This window comes from Pelophylax lessonae (assembly GCF_965119305.1).
Source record: "Pelophylax lessonae genome assembly, chromosome: 4".
Taxonomy (NCBI): Eukaryota; Metazoa; Chordata; class Amphibia; order Anura; family Ranidae; genus Pelophylax; species Pelophylax lessonae.
Genome location: NC_138771.1, coordinates 505,600,051 through 505,619,549, shown reverse-complemented (window position 1 = coordinate 505,619,549; position 19,499 = coordinate 505,600,051). Strand labels below are relative to the sequence as shown.

Genomic DNA, 19,499 nt, shown 5'->3' with positions numbered 1-19,499 from the left:
GCCCTGGTGTCGCAAACTCTGAGTGGGCTAAGCTTTTACACCGTGACCTGAAGGGAGAACAGCTCCCCCCACCCCCCCCCCCCCTGCCTTTGCTGAGCTGGCGGACCAGCTGGTCAAGGGGCTGCAGTTTATCTGTGATGCCTCTTTGGATGCAGCTCACCTAGTGGCTCAGATTTCTGTTTCGGCAGTGGTCCTTCGGCGTGTCTTTTGGCTTAAATGCTGGTCTGCGGTCCAGACTTCCAAAAAGGCCTTGACTCATCTCCCCTTTCAAGGGGATCACCTGTTTGGGGCTATCCTGGATGACATCATTAAAGGTCTCACAGGGGGAAAGAGTACTTTTTTTCTGCAGGCTACTAAGGGCAAGGAACCTTGTCGTAGATGTGGGCCTTTCTTCTCAGCTCATAAGAAGTTTTTTCGCCCCTCAGGGTTAACTGACCAGGACTCAAAGCCTTTCAGGGCCTCCTCTGGAGGATCCAAACAAACCTGGTCTGACCAGCTGAGAGCAGGCTTCTCCAGACCCGCGGACAAGGCTCCTTCAGCATGGAGGTGCACCCTCAACTGTATCAGGGGTGGGGGGGACGTCTTCGCTTGTTTAAGGACCTGTGGACTTCCCTGGTACAAGACAAGTGGGTCTACAAAGTCATTCAGTCCGGCTACAAGATTGAATTTTGCTCCCGGCAAGGTTCTTTCCTTCCAACTTGCGCCTGTCCCTGGACCGCTTACAGGGTTTGTTTGGGGCGGTACAATACCTGTTACTTCAAGGGGTGATTGTCCCGATTCCGACTTCGGAATGTTTTCAGGGTTTTTACTAAAACCTGTTTACAGGTAGGAGGAAAGGCAAGGTGCGCCCAATCCTGGACCTCAAGACGCTGACTGCTTTGTGTGAGTTCAGAAGTTCAGGATGGAGTCCATTCACACAGTGGTGGCATCCCTGCATCAGGGGGATTTTCTTGCCTCTATCGACATCAAGGATGCTTCCTTCACATTCCAATATGTGCTGGTCACCTTTGCTCCGAGGTGGGAGAGAAGCATTATCAGTTTGTTGCTTTACCCTTTGGTCTCGCCTCTGCTCCTCGGGTCTTCACAAAAGTGTTAGCCTTGTTACGCCAACGGGGGGTCGCAATACTGGGCTACTTGGACAATCTCCTCCTGCCAGCATAGTCTCCTACTGCTCTGGTGCAAAACCTGGAAATCCCGATACAAACTCTGATGGAGTTTGGCTGGATTTTGAATTTTCAGAAGTCTGCTCTGGTTCCGTCCACAAAGCTGGACTATCTGGGTTTGACTCTGGACTCAGCCTTAGCTAGAGTGCGCCTTCCTCTGGACAAACTCCAGAAATAGCAGGCTGCAATTCCTATTCTGCTGTCCAGCAGATGGTCATCCTTCCGGACTTGCATGCGGGTGCTGGGCCGGATGGTGTCTACCTTCAAGGCTGTTCCGTTTGCACAGTTCCATACGAGGTCCCTGTAAAGGGAGATTCTGGCCAAGTGGGACAACACTGAGCAGTCTCTGGACAATCAGATCTGGCTGAGCCGGGGAACAAAGGAGTCCCTGATATGGTGGCTTTGCTCTCAGGCGCTTCAGCTGGGCAAATCCTTCCTCCCCTTGTATTGGACAGTGGTCACCATTGATGCCAGCCTGTCCGGGTGCGAAGGCGTCATTGGCAAAAATTTTGCTGAGGGGATCTGGACACTGGAAGAGTCCAGACTACCGATCAATGTCTTGGAACTCTGAGTGATCAGACTGTGCCTGGACCATTGGACGGATCGTCTTCAGGACATTCGATCGGGCAATGCCACGGCCGTGGCTTATGTCAATCACCAAGGGGGCACAAAAGTTTCCTGGCGGCTCTGGAGGTAGCCGGCATTCTAAGGTGGGCAGAACGGTCCGTTCCAGCCCTCTCCGCCATACACATTCCCGGGTGGAAAACTGGCAGGTGGATTACCTCAGTCGGCAGGCGTTGGACCAAGGGGAGTGGTCCCTTCATCTGGAGGTGTTTCATCAGTTGTGTCTCAGGTGGGGCATCCCCGAGGTGGATCTGTTGACATCCCGTCTCAACAGAAAGGTGCAGAGGTTTGTGGTTTAGTCACAGAATCCTTTGGCGGATGACGCAAATGCGCTGGTGGCCCCGTGGGGTCAGTATCATCTGATTTACCCCTTCTCTTCTCTCAAGCTTCTGCCAAGACTTCTAGGCAGGATCGAGGCAGAAGGGATTCTGGTCATCTTAGTGGCTTCAGAACTGTCCTCGCCGGGCTTGGTACACCGATCTGGTACTGCTGGTCGCCAACGTTCCTTGGAAGCTTCCTCTCAGGGAAGATCTGTTGTCCCAAGTACCAATCTTCCATCCTGCTTTAAAGTTGCTGGCTTTGACGGCTTGGCTGTTGAACGCCAGGTGCTGATGGATAGAGTTTTATCTGAGTCCGTGATTCCAGTGCTGTAGAAGCTAGAAGATCTGCTTCTAGGAAGATCTACCATCGTACGTGGAAGACGTACATTGTGTGGTGTGAGTCTCTTGAGGTTCGTCCTCGCTCCTTCTTGGTGGCTCGAATCTTGACCTTCCTTCAACGGGGGGGTTGAACAGAAATTGACCTTGAGTACCATCAAGGGCCAGGTGTCGGCTTTGGCGGTCTTCTTCCAATGACCCTTGGCCACACACTCCCTGGTGCGTACCTTTCTTCGGGGGGTCCGACATTTGGTTCCTCCAGTGCGGTCTGCGTTGCCGCCTTGGAACCTCCAATTTGGTGCTTTCAGGCCTCCAGAAGCCTCCCTTTGAGGATCTTCCAGAGATTCCCATGCTTATGCTGTCTAAGAAGGTGGCTGTTTTGGTGGCTATCACCTCTGCAGGCAGGGTGTCTGAGTTGGCGGCGTTATCCTGTCCTTCACCTTACTTGGTGGTTCACTGAGATGAGGTGTTCTTTGTTTTTTCAAAAAAAAAAAAAATGTTTTTGAAGTTCATCTTACAGCACCAACATACATATTAGCGTAGTCAAGTATACATAACTGCAAAAACAAAACGAATGACAAATCGCTCAATGAGGTGAAACAGAAGGCAGATAAACTTCATATATCAACAAGGTGTAGACAAGCAAGGTTTTGGCAAGAGGATTTTAGAAACAGGTAAGAGAGAGGGGGAGGGGGGAGAGAAGGGGGAAGGGAGAAGGAGAGAGGGGGGGAGGGGGGAAGAGAAACAAGGAAAGAGAGCAGATGCAACCAAGGGGGAGGTACATGTGATACATTTACGAAATTGGCAAATATGCTAATAAGGTGGTTTTTCACCCCTGTCCATCGTTTCTTCCAAAGGTTGTGTCTGATTTTCATTTGAATGCAGACATTGTGTTGCCTTCCCTGTGTCCCAGGCCAAAACATCCGAAGGAAATAGCCTTGCATGCCCTGGATGTGGTCCGGGCAATTAGGGTGTACCTGGCAGCTACGGAGACTTTTAGGAAGTCAGACTCACTATTTGTGCTCACGGATGGGCCTCGGAAAGGATTGTCTGCTTCCTCTGCAACCATTTCCAGATGGATCAGACAGGCGGTTATTCAGGCCTATTCCATCAGGGGTTAGGTTCCTCCTTTCTCTGTCAAGGTGCACCTTACTACTGCACTTAGTGCCTCCTAGGCCATCTGTCATCAGGCGTCAGCGACACAGGTTTGCAAGGTGACCACATGGTCATTGGTGCAAAATTTCACAAAGTTCTATAAAATGTATGTGTTGGCATCTGCGGATGCTTCTTTTGGCTGCAGGGTTTTTCAGGCTGCTGTTTAGAGGACCTGATCCTCTTTGAGGTGTATTGTTTTTTTTTCAGGTGGGCTCCAGTTGTTTTTGGTTGAGCTCCTGTTGCCTGCTTGGCTACTGTTTAGCCTTGGGAATTTTTTTTGCTCTTCCCACCCCTCATGTTAGACACTGCTTTGGGATGTCCCATTGGCCATAAAGATCAGGAGCTGTGTCTGTCAATGAAGGAAAGAGAAAATGGGATTTTTGACTTTGACCGTAAAACCCATTTCTCTGATGTTCATTGATGGACACAGCACCCACCCCTCTGTGGAGTTGTAATTCTATAGCAGAGAGAGGGAGTATACCCCCTGGGACTGCCCATAGGTGTAGCCAGATTCTTTTTCTTGCTAGTGTCATACTCCTGTAGGGGGCAGTATAACCCAATGGTATGAACATCAGGAGTTGTGTCTGTCAAACTTCAGAGAAATGGATTTTACGGTAAGTCAAAAACCCTAGTTTCTCACCAGCAGTTATAGCAGTCTTGTGACTTCTATCAGTGTTCAGCCAAGCACTGGTTAAAGCTGACCCTCTGTCTGGGTAGTGCTGATTGGCCCTGTGCTGATCACATGCACTTTCCCAAGAAAAAAAAAAAAAAAAACAACACTAGCAATACACACCAAATTGAGCATGTGCAGCCTGACTCCGTAGACTGTGTTATCAGGAAATTATCAGGGGTCATTGGAAGGAGGTAGAGTCAGAAGACCGGATCAAACAGTCTTTTTAGACGATGTAGAGGATTAACCCATTAGGTTCCACAGTGTGTATAACAAGCTTGCTTTACTGCATATACAGATTGATTTTACTGTTGTGGGTTTAGTAACCCTTTAATTACAGCTCACATGGCAGCCGTATTGTTTAGAAATGGAAATAGATTTTTTGGGCCATCTTGGCCCAAACAAACTATTTAAAGTTAATTGAAACCTGGAATTCTACTTTAACCCTTTTTTCCCCACTCTGTTAGACAACCCCATGGGAATTCTATACCTTGTTTTTTTTCTGAACTCCAAGCACTTCTAAAATTGGTGTGTTTTTCTTCATCCAGAGCTTCGAACTTCCTTGGAAGAACACCAGTCAGCACTGGAGCTTATTATGAGTAAATACAGAGAGCAAATGTTCCGATTATTGATGGCAAGCAAAAAGGATGACCCCAGTGTTATTGTCAAACTGAAAGAGCAGCATTCGAAGGTAAGCCGGCACCCAGTGTGTAATAAAACATGAAGGATGAATATTACAAAACCACTTCCAGTACAAATTTAGTTTTGTGTGACAGTGACAAAAGCTGATCTTCGGGCAAAACGTGAATCTCATATTTATTTGAAAAGGACATTGCTTTCCTTTAGGCTACATTCACACCTGAGCGTAGCGTTTTCGCCCGTTTTTTTACCGCGATTTACAGGCGTTTTTACAGACGTTTTTTGTGCAGGCGTTTTTAGATTGAATAGAGACCAATGGAAACCGCCTGTAATCTGCCCAAAAAGAAGCTCATATACTTTTTTGAGCGTTGGGCGTTTTGCTCACAGCGTCAAAACACTCAGATGTGAACAGGGGCCATTGAAATGAATAGGATTGGTCTTGTTGGGCGTTTTGAGAGCTGATCCTAAAGCAGAAAAACTCCCCAAAAACGCCCCAAAACGCCTACATGTGAACGTAGCCTTAAAGTGTAACTAAAGACAAAACGTTTTTTTTAAATTTTGGATATAGGGGGGGGAGGGATTAGAACAATTGTTAGTTTTTATTGTTGTCTGTGCTGTGGAAAGCGGAGTTCGACCCAAAAGTGGTTTGCTTCCGCTCATTTGCTTCCTCCCTCCCGGGCCACATTTGGCACCTTTCAGGGGGGAGGGGGAAACGGGTACCTGGTGCCGCGGCACTGTCCGTCGGAAATTTTGCCCCCTTCTCCTCCCCTCCCCCTGCCGCCGAGCCAATCCGAATGCACAGCGCGCTTCCCGCATGCACAGTAGGGACCCGCCGGTCTAGCCGCAAGGCTTCACTGCTGGGTTCCCTTATCGGCAATGGTGGCGGCACCCGACAGCCAATGGAAACATCAGCTGCGGTGCCGACATCGCTGGACTCCAGGACAGGTAAGTGTCCTAATATTAAAAGTCATGTGTAGCTGCTGACTTTTAATTTTTGGAGGGGGAGGCTGGAACACCGCTTTAAGGAAATTCACCTTCTCTATTTGTCCTGTTTACCCATTGTCATGGAAAGTGAAAGTAAATGAAAATCCCAAATTTTGGGTTAACACCAGAACAGTGATAGAAGGGAAATCTTACAATGGGGACACCAGTTCTGGTGACACCCAGGATTCCCTCACTTTGAAGTGATTTTCTCTCTCTTCTTGTTTTGGCTGTAGGACTGGGAGTGAAGGGAAATCTTCCCAATGGGACACAGATGGCCAAAACCCCCAAAAAACTGACAAGGGTTATAACCCTCAATTACTCTATCCAAAATAAAAAAAAAACGGTTTCTCTTTCGTTCGACGGACACAGCGCTCCATAAATCATAGTAGTGGGTTATATTGCCTCCTCCAGGCGTAGGACTAGGCAGAACAAAAAACACCTGGCTACGCCCATGGGCCGTCCTCAGCTTGTATATAACACCCCTCTGTGCTCTAGGTAATTAGTTTTAATCGGTCTAGTCAGGAGTAAGGACCTAGGCTCCCGGCTGGGATCTCTGGTCCTAGCAATTTTCTCCTTCCTTACATCTTTTTTTGTTTTCTCTCGGGAGATCTACAATCAACTGCCGGGCTGGGAGACAGGCTGGATTATCTAGATCCAGTGGTCCCCCCAGCCCAGCCAGCGAGGACGTGCAGACCACAGCTATGCGCTAGGTCTTATGCGTCTCACAGGGTCGCATACGACCGGGCGAGTCGCAGTGGTCCCTTGGCTGACAGGTCCCCTATTTTGGTGTCAAGGAATTCTGTCTGGAGCATTATCCGCACCCTGGAAGGGTAAGTACAGTCCCCCCCCCCCCTCCTCTTTTGGTGGTTTTCTTTGGGTTGGACTCAAGTAACCTCCAGGGACGGTCAGACCTGCCTGCAGGTTCCCTCCTCCCATCCTTAAATCCCTCACTGAGCTGGGCTCCCCCCCCTTCTATTCCCCCCTGTCTAGACCTAGAATCTTGTGGGGGTCCCAGGGCAGAGAATGCAGCAGAGACCCCTGGGGTCTCCCCCGCTATCCCCACTCTGTAAGGGTCCTGGGATAGTATGTGTCCTGCCCTGGTAGTCTGGAGGGGGTCCCAGTGTAGGAGAACCCTAGGTGCATGCCCTGCTGATTGCAGTGTGGGTATAGTAAAGGGGGGGGGGTCCCAGTGCAGAGTGCACAGCAGAGTCTCCCCTAAATGTGTGTCCTGCCTTCAGGGGGTGGTCTCCTTGTAGAGGGTGCAGCGTTGCAGAGGGTGCAGGAAAGATTCTGGAAGCATGCTTCAGTGTTTGTAGCTGATGGTGGCAATTTTCCCTTAGTCTGGCTGGTCTCCGGTTGGCGGCAAAGTTTGTGTAGCCGGGTGATGTCACAGGGGCTATTTTCCATTAGTCTGGGAGATGCTGGGGACAATTGAAGCCTCGTGGGGATGCTTAGTTTCCTCCTCCTGTGCCCAGGATATATGAACAGGGATAGCGTCCATGATGATGCTGGGTTTGAATTCTTGGAGCTCCTCTGGGTGGTAGGGTGAGTCTTTGGGGGGTCCCTGTTATCTCTGTCTGCTGATGGGTACCCTAAACCTTGAGGGGGTCCTTTAGAGGGGCCCAAAAGATAATTTTTGTACTGCAAGGTCTTCTTTTCCTTATGGAGCCTCAGGGTCACATCTTCCCCACTGACCCCCACATGGAGGTGGAAGGTCCCTCGGAACCCCAGCTTCCAATGGTTGCACTGACGGCGGTCCTGCAGTCCTTAGTGTGCTGGGTGGAAGTGGCATGTAGGAAAAGGCCCGGGAGTGTCCCCACGCCTTCCCCTGCTCAGTCTGTCTCAACTGATTCTGAGCCTGATGCCGCCATGGCTGCGGCCCGTCCAGGGGGACTTAAAAAAAAAAAGCGCTGGTAGACGCACTGCAGTGCGTGAGACTTTAAAAATGGAGGATGCGGCTGATGTAGCCATGGACGTGGCTGTGTCGTTTGGTATGCACAAGTCGCGTACTCCAAAGGTGTTTCCTTATGTGCCTTATTTTCACAGGTTTTCCTGTAAGGAATGGGAACAACCAAAATTACCCTTTGTGGTCCCCAAATATTTTGCTGTACATTAAGATTTTGAGGAGTCACTTTTAAAAAGGTGGACTAGTCCACCAGTGGTGGACCCTCCTGTTTTCAGGTTAATAAAGCAACCATGATCCCAGTAGAGAAATCCCCGTCCTTTAAGGACCTGGATGACAAGAAACCGGAGGCTGTGGCACGCAGCATGTTTACTATGGCTGGTTCGGCATTGTGCCCAGTCTTTGCCTCAGCCCCTAACTGAATGGGCCAAGCTTTTGCGCCAGGGCCTGGGGGGTTGAGCAGGTCCCCGCTACTTATGTTGATTTAGCGGACCAGTTGGTCCATGAACTGCAGTTTATTTGTGATGCAGCTTTGGATACAGCTCCTGTGCTGTCCAAATTTTGTTTCAGCGGTGGTGATCAGGTGCGTTCTGTGGCTTAAGAATTGGTCCGCAGATCAAGCTTTCATCGATCTGCCCTTTCAAGGCGATCACCTGTTTGGGGTTACCCTGGATGACATTATTAAGGGTATCACTGGGGAGGAGGAAAGAGTACCTTCCTGCCACAGTGAAGGAAAGGGCCCTCCTCCTCAGCCCATAGAAAATTATTTTGTTCTTCTGGGACGGAGAATAAGGAAAATAGATCTTTTAAATCTTCCCCAGGAGGTTCCAAGGAACCTTGGTTTGGTAAGCCTAAAGTTAGCTTTCCCACACCAGCAGACAAGACTCCTTCAGTGTGAAGGTCTGCCCTCACCCATTATTGGGGTGGGGGGACATCTTCGATGGTTTCTGGCCCCGTGGACTTCTTTGGTGGGCGTCAAGGAGATCCATGAAATGTTTCTTTTGGGGGTACCAAGAAAGGGGGACAAAGCTTGTCCTTTTTCAGGTTTTTTTTTTTTTAGATCCTTAGCCTCCTTGTGCAGATTTTTATTCCTGCAAAGGTTCAGGTGATGTCTGAACTACCTAAGGTCCCCCCTATCCCTGTCCAGGGAATTGATTTATCTACGTCTGATTTTTTTTTCCGACCAGGGTGGTCCTTCTTCTGCACAAACTTCAGGGACCACAGGCCGTGATTCACCGGCTGCTGTCACACAGATAGTTCTCTCCCATTTTGCATACAGGTTCTGAGTCTGGTGGTATCCACCTTCAAGACAGTTCTGTTTGTAAAGTCCTACATGCAGCTTCATTAGCAGGTTCGGCTCCACAGGAGGATACCGGGGTTTGTGGCAAGATCACGATTCCTCTGGCAGACGCCGCAGGCGTCTAAGGGCCATAGTAAGGCCAGGATCATCCTCGGCTTCAGGCTTCTTCCGCAATTCCTGCGAGGAATCAAGGGCGAGGATCTTTCAATCAGTCTGATAGCCATAAATGTCCCTTGGGGGCTTCCTAGATTTTACAGTATGTACAAAAACCAATGTGAATTTTGCAGAATAGGGGCTCATTCTACTTTTATTTTGTAAGACCGGTGGCTGACCCACTATTATCATAACGCCCTTTGACAGGCTAGGAGACTTCTGGTCTATCCTCCCACTAACACACACACACACACACACCATTTCTAATTCAAAAATTACATCACAGATTTATTAAGGTAACTTTGCACAGAAACTAGGTCACTAGAAAAAAAAATAAATAAATATGTATGCACATTTTCTATGCGTATAAGGATGTTGAATATGGGTAAAAATTAGTAACCAGCCCAGATTCCAGCTTTAATGTTTTTTGTAAGAGCCAGTATTTTATGTGCTTCCTGTAGGTTGTCCCTTTTAGAATCCAGTAAAACCTTGGATTGAGAGTAAATTGGTCTGAGAGCGTTTTGCAAGACCAGCAAAATCTTTCAAAAATGTTGACTTGATAAACAAGCGATATCTTGATATGCAAGTAGCCTCCCATCACAACTGAGTAAAAAAGAGAAGAGAGGCGCCTCTAAGTGTAGCAATATGGTTACATTTAATGAAGGTACAACATTTAGCAACTCACATGTTTGATGTTTAAAACAAGCAAATCCAAGTATGCAGGCATCCGGGGAAAAGCTGTATACATAGACCATCCTCCGTACCGCCATCGACGTTATCACTTCCATGCTGTGCTCCACGAGCGCTTCAAGCCTTGCTTTCAGATCTCTCTCCTGCAGGGTAGTCTTCCCGGTTATGACTGCAGACTGACAGCAGTGAGAGCCGGCAGAGAGGAGGATGATCTATATCAGGGATGTCCAAACTATGGCTCTCCAGCTGCTCACGAACTACAATTCCCAATATGCCTAGCTATGTCTGTGAATGTCAGAGTTTTACAATGCCTCATGGGATGTGTAGTTTCGCAACAGCTGGAGGGCCGTAGTTTGGACACCCCTGATCTATATGGACAGCTCTACCCCGGATGCCTGCATATTTAGATGCGCCTGTTTTAAACATCAACCATGTAAGTTGCTGAATGTTATACCTTCATTAAAATGTAACCATATTGCTACACTTAGAGGCGCCTCTCTTCTCTTTTATACTCTGTAGCTCCTGCTGGATTTTGCTTCAAATCCCCTTGTGGAGGCGCCATTTCTGAATGTTTACAGAACCTTTTCTGTAATTTTTTTATATGGACTATAAACTGAAAGACATATGAATAAATGGTTGTAGAATGAATCATCTGAGTTTCCATTATTTCTTATGGGGAAATTTGCTTTGATAAAAGAGTGCTTTGTATTATATGCATGTTTCCGGAACAAATTATGTTCGTAATCCAAGGTTTTACTGTACTTAAGTGCCGGTTCACACTATAGCGTGTGAGGCGATCGCATGTAATATCGGAGCGCACTGCTCCTTCATTACATGCGATCGGATGTGCAGTGCAAATTCAGCCATACACTTTGTATGGCTAAATTCGCACTGCACCCGCACAAAAGACGCACAGGACCCTTTTTTTCAGCCGCATCAGGATCGGATCGCACAGTGGTTCACACTTGTGTGATCCGATCCTGTGCGAACTGTCAGATCGCACTGCGATATGCGATCAAACTGGGGGTGTCGTTAACATTTCATTGACACCCCCTGCGTATCGCATATGGCAGTGTGAACTGCCAAGGGTGCGTTTGCGATGTGGGAACAGGCTGCGAATTCGCAGCCTTCCCGCATCGCACAAGTGTGACCCGGCACTAACAGTTTTGCAAAGTTAAAATGTGTATTTTTCTACAAAAAAAACAAAAACATTATATATATTTTCTGAAAGCAGAGGTCCTGTAGAATAGAATTGTTAGTTACAATTTTTTATGCCGTAGTATAATTGCACACCTGGTAATAACATTTTTATCTTCAGTAAAAAATGCAATAAAATAAATTTTAATGCATTCCATAACAATATAATTTACACACTAAGCAAGCTGAATATGTGACTGGGTGACTTTACAGCTGCCTAAATCACTTTTATATAAAGGAGGGCCTGCTGTTAGACTGCCGTAAGCTCTGTTTTTATCCTTTAATTGCCTTTTCTTTGGCATTTTCTAGGTTTGTCTGGTTGGTGGTTTTCAGTCGGGCTTGTAAAGTATATATACCAAGTTGGGAAATATTCCCATTTACTGTCTCATGGCCTGTTAAAGCCTAAGTTTAGGCAATAAAAAATCAACACAACGGAAAATACTTACTATCAATCTGAGAGGTGCCCCTTGTGCTACTGGCTCCTTGTTCATTTGAAATGCTCCTCCTCCTTGATTAAATGAATGAAAAACAAAACTGAATGGTGGACCAGTTTATGAATAAAAGGACCACCACCTCCATTCAGAGATTGTTTTTCTTTCATAGAAGCTATAGCACAACTTGTATGTTCTATGAATAGAGGAGGTGGGCATAGTTGTTGCTCTTAAAGAATGCAAATGTCAGTTCCTTTTGGCTCTGTTAAGCCCCTCCGCACCAGAAGAATACGGTGGCAGGGCTGTGGGGGCTTTATCGGAGGAGGAGAATTTCAAATTTACACGGAGCCAAAAGCAGGCCTAAACACAGAGAAAAAAAATAAAGCCATTGTAACTATCTTGTTTCTTTACACAAATAATGAGGCCATTAAATAACTTTATTGGTGGAGCATGCCAACTCACTGTGGTTCTTTCACTGGCCCTGCATCCCTTCTGCCAGCGGCATCTTTTCAGTACAGCAGAGATCAGGGCATCAGTGGTGTGGGTGGCAGGAAAAGTAACCGTTTGTTACCTCTTTACGGAGAGGATTTTTTGTTTTTTATTCATTTTTTAGTTCTAGCAGCAGCAGAAGCTCTTTAACTACCTCCCACTCGGGCCATAGTACATATACGGCCAGGCGGGAGTCTCGTCCTTCTGAATGGACGTTCCGGAACGTCCTTCAGAAGGAGAGAGATCGCGCTGCCGCAGGCACACGCAGCGGTGCAATCTCGATGTGCCTGTGTCCCTCGGACACAGAGCAACATCATTCGGCAGGAGGGCCCTGTGATTGGCCCTCCTGATCACATGACGGCTGTGTCCAATCACAGCCGTCATGTAATGTAAATAGAGCCGTTGTAACGGCTTCGATCTCTTCTCCTCCTGACAGATCCTGTCAGTGAGGAGAAGAGGGATGATCGGTGCTGCTGCGGGGGTGATCAGTGAGTATTTCTAATTACTCACTGATCACAGGGGGGAGGTCTGTGCTGGTAATCAGAACATTGATTACCAGTGCAGCCCTGGGGGGGGGAGGGGTGCCACTAAGCCACCAGGGATGCCCACCCATGACCACCAGGGATGCCCACTATGGCCACCAGGGATGGCAAGCAGGGCTCAGAGAGCCCCCCAGTGCCCTCCCTATCAGTGTTGCCCACCAATGCCATCTATCAGTGCTGCCCACCAGTGCTGTTATTGCCATCTATCAGTGCCGCCCAAAAGTGCCCATTATTGCCCACCAGTGCTGCCCATCAGTGCCCTCCATCAGTGCCCTCCATCAGTGCCACCCATCAGTGCCGATCATTGCCACCCATCAGTGCCACCTATCAGTGCCCATCAGCGCTGCATATCAGTGCTATCTATCAGTGCCACATATCAGTGCCCATCAGTGCTACCTATCAGTGCCCATCAGTGCTGCATATCAGTGCCACCCCATCAGTGTCTCCTCATCAGTGCCTGTCAGTGCGGCATCATCAGTGCAGGAAAAAACGTATCTATTTACAAAATTTTATAACCTAAACAAAAAAACTTTTTTTTTTTCAAACTTTTCAGTATTTTTTTATTTGTGCACCAAAAAAGAAAAAACCTGACGGTGATCAAATACCACCAAAAGAAAGCTCTATTTGTGGGGAAAAAATGACACAAATTTGGTTTAGGTACAGCGTTGCATGACCGCGCAATTGTCATTCAAATTGCAACAGCGCTAAAAGCTGAAAATTGGTCTGGGAAGGAAGGGGGTTTAAGTGCCCAGTATTGAGGTGGTTAATCTCCATGAAGCAACTAAAGAAGATATTTTTCTTTTCATTAGGACTTGCAGACTCATGTAGACAAAATTTCGGAGATGACGGCAGTGATGAAACGTGCAGTTGAATTTGATGAACAATGTGGTAACCAGGAATATGACCGGATCCTAAAACTTGAGGTGTGTTATGTCTGCGCTTGTGTTTTTGTGTATACAATATATATATATATATATATATATATATATATATATATATATATATATATATATATATATATATGTGTGTGTGTGTAAACTTCCATTTAATTGAAGCTGATGGCTGCAAATTGGTAAATGATTCCTAATCAGGATGTTCCAGAATCCTCATTGTCCTAGTCATCTGGCAAGCAACACACCTCCTGTGTTACATAGACACGACTCTGGATGACGGAGCACAGGGGACAGATTTGGACAGCAGCATTGTCAGTCTGGGGGTGGAGAGTGTTGGGAGTACTAGCAGATTTAAAAACATTGAAAAATTAAAGCTTAAGTCCAGCTAATACTTTATAATCAGTTACAGCAACCTTTTTTTTTTTCTTTTGAAATAAGTTTTCTGTAAATAAGTAAAAGCTGATAATGTCAAGCACCCCTGCCAGTGGTGAATGATCTGTCTCATCCTTGTAACTGCAAAAAAGCTTTTCTGTTCAAAAGCAACAGACTTGCTGGCTGAATCACCAGTTGAAAATAGAAAAAGGAGAGCCTAAAAAAAAGCTATTAATCCATCCCATTGAAGAATTGGTAAGCTGCAATATAATAAATATATGCTTTAGGTTTAATACTGCTCTAATAACCAGAAAACTAACAGAAGTAAGTGTCTGTGGTATAATTGGTTGAAATCTTTGAAACCTGTTAGAGGGATTGTTTTTTTCCCTCCATTTAAGGCCAGAATTGTTTCCTTTTTAGTTTTTGAGAGTGGTTATGGGTTAGAAGCTTTACAAGGTTTTTATTACGCTCTGTGTCCCTATTGGAAAAATTCATTTTTTCTGTTTGTACTGGTTGGACTGGAGCAGGAATAAAGGGAAATACTTTCAATGGGGACACCAACACCTGTCTAAGATGATGTCCCCCTCATTTTGGATAGATTTCATTCCTTTTTTTCTTCCTTCCCGTTTTGTCTTCATAATAGACAGCGAAGGAAAAAAAATTCCCAATGGGTACACAGATGGCGGATAAAAGGGTTTTAACTCCTCCCTGCTATGTGACAAAAATGGCTTGAGATAGAGTTTAAAGCTGCCCTGTGGGCACAATTATTTTGTTATAAAAAAAAAAATGTAGATGTCCCCATACCTAAATACCATGCAAGTGTGATTGCTCCAATAGAAGTAAGAAATTGAATCTTCCTATTTACAGTGGCAGTATAAAGATGCAGCTTTTCTTTGTTATACAGTGAGGTAGTGCAAACATGACAAGAGTTTTCTTGCTCTCCTGTCACTGACTATGCAGGCCCCCAGTCCTGCCCATGCTAATTCGGAAAGGATACCCTTCCCGTACATTCATGGTGCCCTATCAAAGCTAGCATGGATGGGATTACGGGGACCTGCCTGGACTGGGGAGTTAGAAACTCTTGTCATGTCTGCAGCATCCTGCTGTACAAAGGATTTTCCTTCTCACTGGCTGCAACTAGGGATACTTCTAAAGGAGACCCTGTGGTGACAAAAGGGGCTTTATACTGAATAATTCTGTTTCCTAGTTGTTCAGCCTTAGGCTGGCTATACAATTTTCTTCTTTCCTAGATATACCAAAAACATAAAATATGAGGTCAAATGTAAACACTTTCAATTTGTACCCAATCAGGCAGGCCCTTGCACTACCTAGTTGAAGGTAAATCTAAAGGGAAATGAACAGAAAAATTGTATAATGTATGACTGGCTTCAAAGTGTATTTCCACTATTGTAGCCAGAGGCATAACTAGAACCTTAGGGACCCCTTTGTAAGAAACCATGAAGGCCCCCCGGCCCCTGACCGGGGCCCTTCCCACTGATCCCGGGGCCCTTTTACTCCCATCGTGGCATCCTTTATTACGGTCCCCGGGCGGGCCACCATCCTGCCATCTTGGAGTCCCGCCACTAGTGTCAGTAGTTTTATTTTTTTACCATTTTTTTTATTATTATCTTTTACATTTTTTGGGACCCCTGTTTGGGGGCTTTGGTGAAATATCAGGGGTCTAATCGGACCCCTGATATCTCACTTTTGAGACTGAGAAAGGGACAGATTTATAAGCCTTCGCTGCACAGAAAAAATGAACAGGAATAGCTATGTACAGAGCTTCCCATTCATTCATAAACTGAGACATAGTAAACATAGTTTACTATGCCTCAGTTATGAATGAATAAAAAAAAAACAGGATCAGTACCGATCACGGACTCTATTCATTAAGACAAGGAAGGGGGTGGTAAATCACACAATTATCGGCCCCTTCTCCGCTCTCCATCCTGACCTATCTTCCGCAATAGCCAGGGGGAGGGGGAAACCCGGCAGTGCTGGGAGCCAGGGAAGCACACAGGAGCCCCAGGCAGCAGTACAGGGATAGGGAGGCGTCGGGAGCGACACGTAGAGGAACCAATTCCCTCTATTTCCCTCCTGCAGCTGCTGAATTTCTGCAGGAGGGAGAGGAGGAGAAGCGGCCCATTCAGCAGCTACATGGAGAGATTGGTTCCTCTATGTGCCACTTCCCCTTCTATCCAGGTGTACAGTGGGGGCAGCACGGGCCCCCTGGGGTATTGGGATGGGTCGCAATGGCGTCCCCTGTCTGTACGTATTCCCCTGGATGAAACCTATTTTCAATTTGTTACATATTCTCATTCACATAGCAAGACTTTTAAAAACAATATATCCAAAAATTGCTGCTTACATTTTTTAGTTGCTCCATTCTGGTTCCTCAAGCAAGGAAAAACCGGACTAATTCTGTTTGTTTATGGGCAGCTGTGTTTGCCCTATTTGACCCTGTCTGTACTGTGCAGGCAGATTATCTCTATTAGCTGTAACTAGATTTGAATGATGTCCTAACAAAGGGTTAAATGATTAGGGGCTAGGCTTCTTCATTGTATGGTAATGATGACAGACTTACATTTTTTTCCCCTGTTTTGGATAGAGCAAGGGAGGGTTATAACTCCTGTAGATTTATTTTTGTCACCTTCCCATTGCAGAGATTTCCCTTCACTTCCTGTCCCATAGTCAAACAGGAAGTGAGGAAATCCGTGCAAATTAATGGAATTCCTTGGGGACTCCCAGGCCACCAGAACTAGTGTCCCCATTGGAACATTCGCTTCTCGGCCTTTTGGCTAAGATCAAGTGTAGTATCTGTTCTTATCAGTTGGTATGGACCCTGAGGGTTAGTATCGGCAGGGGCTGAAATGAACCGGGGCGCTCCAGACTTCACTGGGGGACCGGGAAGTAGGCACTGTCAGAGAAAGCCGGATGGGTCCGTTGCCTTCTGATTTGAATGGGTCCGCCCCTACCAGTTTGAAGGGAGCAAGAGGGCTGGTTCGTCGTGGAGGCCGGTCTGTATTGCTCCTGGATGTAATTGGTGAGGAATTAGGATGGCGGTGGGAGGGCCTTTCCTCCTGGGTTGAATCTGGCCTTGCAAAAGGCTTGTCCCCAGTTGAAGGCAGGCTCACCCTAAGCTGTCCACGTTCCAAACCTCCTGGTAGGCAAGGGCTACACTCGGTCTGGCTATTGGGCCGGGGTAGAAAAAGCCCGTAGTGTATGTGCCCCTGGGGTGGCAGCCCAGGGGTGCCTTAATTCTCACTGGTGAGGGGCAGCTCGCTTTGAGTTTTTCGGCACCATGGTCACTGCACCTACGCACACTTTTTTAAGCACCTGCCTCTTGGGCAAGGCCTTTTGGCTTCGACCAGAGGAATTTTTATTCCGGCCGGAAGGCCTGCCTTTGTATTTTCACAAGGGCACTAATTCACCTCTCCACTTCCCCTCCCCCACCTTTTTGTTTGTGTGTGCCTTTTCTTTGTGGTTTGTCACTTTTCTATCACCTTTTTTCACTTTGCACGACTTGTAGGGTGTGGGTCCTCGGGCCCTACCTTGAGTCTTGGGAGGGGGTGGATATGGCCTTTTGGCTTGGTCCGCCCTCTCTCATGGGGTCTCCCTTCGGGGGAGCCCCACTTAGTACTCGGTGGGGGCTGTTTCGGCAGTCCCCCTGAAGAACGGGGTCAGTCTGGTTCCGGCCAGACAGACCATGAGTACCTCAAATCCCTGTCAGGAGTCTTGCGCCCCGGGGGATCGAGGTTCGGGTCCTACCTCTTCGGAGGGAAGACCACTTTGTTCGCACACCCTGTGCACTTTTTGTGTTCCTCACGTTTGTGTGTGTGCACTTTTTTATGCACCGGGTGAAGTCTTTTGAGTGTGTTTCACACGCTACGGGCTTTAAAAAAAAAAAAAAAAATGGGGACAAAACAGAAATTAAAACTGACAGGTGTTCTAATCCCTCTCCACTCTGTCCAAAACTAAAAAATAATTTTGCCTTTAGTTATATTTAGGCCGGCCCTACATGGATCGAAATTCATCTGTTTTGGCAGGGACTGGCTAACTAACTGTGTTGATGGGGGAATTAAGCAATTTTCTTTCCTTCCACCCATGTTGGAAGGAAAGAAAATTGCATAATCTATGGCCTGCCTAAAACCTGATACACACTATTTTTTTTTTTTTCGTTCAACAGCTCAGGTCGGAGCCGCTGTAGTAACAACCCGAAGTTATAACAGCGATCTCCCCTGCTGTGCTATTGTGTTCTGACAGGGGGACAGCCCCCCACCAGAACATTGCGGTCAGCCATTGGCTGAGAGTGCTGATAGGGAGGCGGTTGGCAGACCTTTTGTGATCATGTCCCTTCGACAGAAGTTGGCTGAACAGCCGGATTCTGACAGACCGACTCCAGTACACATGGGGCAAATGCCGGCTGGTTTCTATTGAACCGGCCATTGCCGCCTGACATTCAGCCCGTGTGTACTAAGCTTTATGACACCTCCTCTTGGAAAAACATCTACATTTTTTTATTTATTTTTTTTCGCTATGTGAATGGGAACACATATCAAACATATAGTGGGGTTTTTCTCAAATGTGACTGCAAAAGTGGAAATATCCTTTTATTTGAACCAGATTTATAAGTGAGGCTCACTATTCCACTGTGTCATCAAACCTTTGTTCTTTATATTGTTCCCCAACAGCAAGAGAACAGAGGCTTACGAGAGATCCTCCAGATCACCCGGGAATCCTTCCTGAATCTCAGAAAAGATGAATCTCTAGACAGCTCCTCCCTTTCTACCCTTGTCAACAGCACGGACCATAATTTACGGAAAAGCTGAGGCCTCCGTCTCCTTCTGCCTGGATGGAATAGAGCCTATTAAAGGAACAACAAGCCAAATTCTGTGAAATCTGAATTATAAAGTGACTGCTGTCCTCTACTGGTACACTGGAAAACTGACGATTCACCTGGGGCCTGGACCCGCAGGAATCCCTGTATGTTTCTCACAGAACCGGCAGCCTGCAAGATCTCAATTAAGAGTGGAGATCTTATTTTACTGCTAGCCAGAGATGGCACAACTTATTTATAGGGCATTGTAGAGTTCACTGATATTTTAGCTTTGGGGGGGGGAATTAAATTCTGAAGCGCTATTTTTTAAAGAACCATGTAGATAAATTATGAAGTATTTTTATATCATGCGTACGGAAATGTTATGAGTGTAAGATGGTCATTACATTCCTTCAAGTATGCTGTCAGTTCTGTATTTTATAGGGGGATTGATGATTCCATAAATCATAATTGTTCTAAATCTGAAAAAGTGGAATTATATATATTTTTTTTATTTTTGCAGTTGCAAATGAAAGTTCAGAAAATCCTTTTTTTTTCGTAGTGTGTCACCTTTTGGAGAGATTTCTTTATTCTCACTTCCTGTCCTGGAATGCAACTACAAGTAAGGGGATGTCCCACCTTTTGACTGGTGTCCCTGTTGAACAATTTACCATCACCTCCTAGAGACACAACATAAAATTTTAGGAAAACTCTCCAAAGTAAATGGAATCCCCTTTTAGGTGATGTTACTGGACAGGTAAACCTATTGAAAGGTTCTCACATTCATATTCAGGTGACAACTGTCTCTAGGGCAGGAAGCGT

General features: G+C 46.5%; 1 protein-coding gene across 1 annotated transcript in view; it reads left to right on the top strand.

Moving 5' to 3' along the window:
- Positions 1 to 19,134, top strand: part of FGFR1OP2 (FGFR1 oncogene partner 2) — a 41,733-nt gene extending 22,599 nt beyond the window's left edge. Inside the window, exons 4-6 of the mRNA XM_082256647.1 lie at positions 4,817 to 4,959; positions 13,406 to 13,519; positions 18,553 to 19,134. Of these exons, the coding sequence (XP_082112773.1) occupies positions 4,817 to 4,959; positions 13,406 to 13,519; positions 18,553 to 18,690 (395 nt within the window). The 3' untranslated portion in view covers positions 18,691 to 19,134. The remainder of the gene's footprint in view (positions 1 to 4,816; positions 4,960 to 13,405; positions 13,520 to 18,552) is intronic.
- Positions 19,135 to 19,499: the final 365 nt, after the last annotated feature.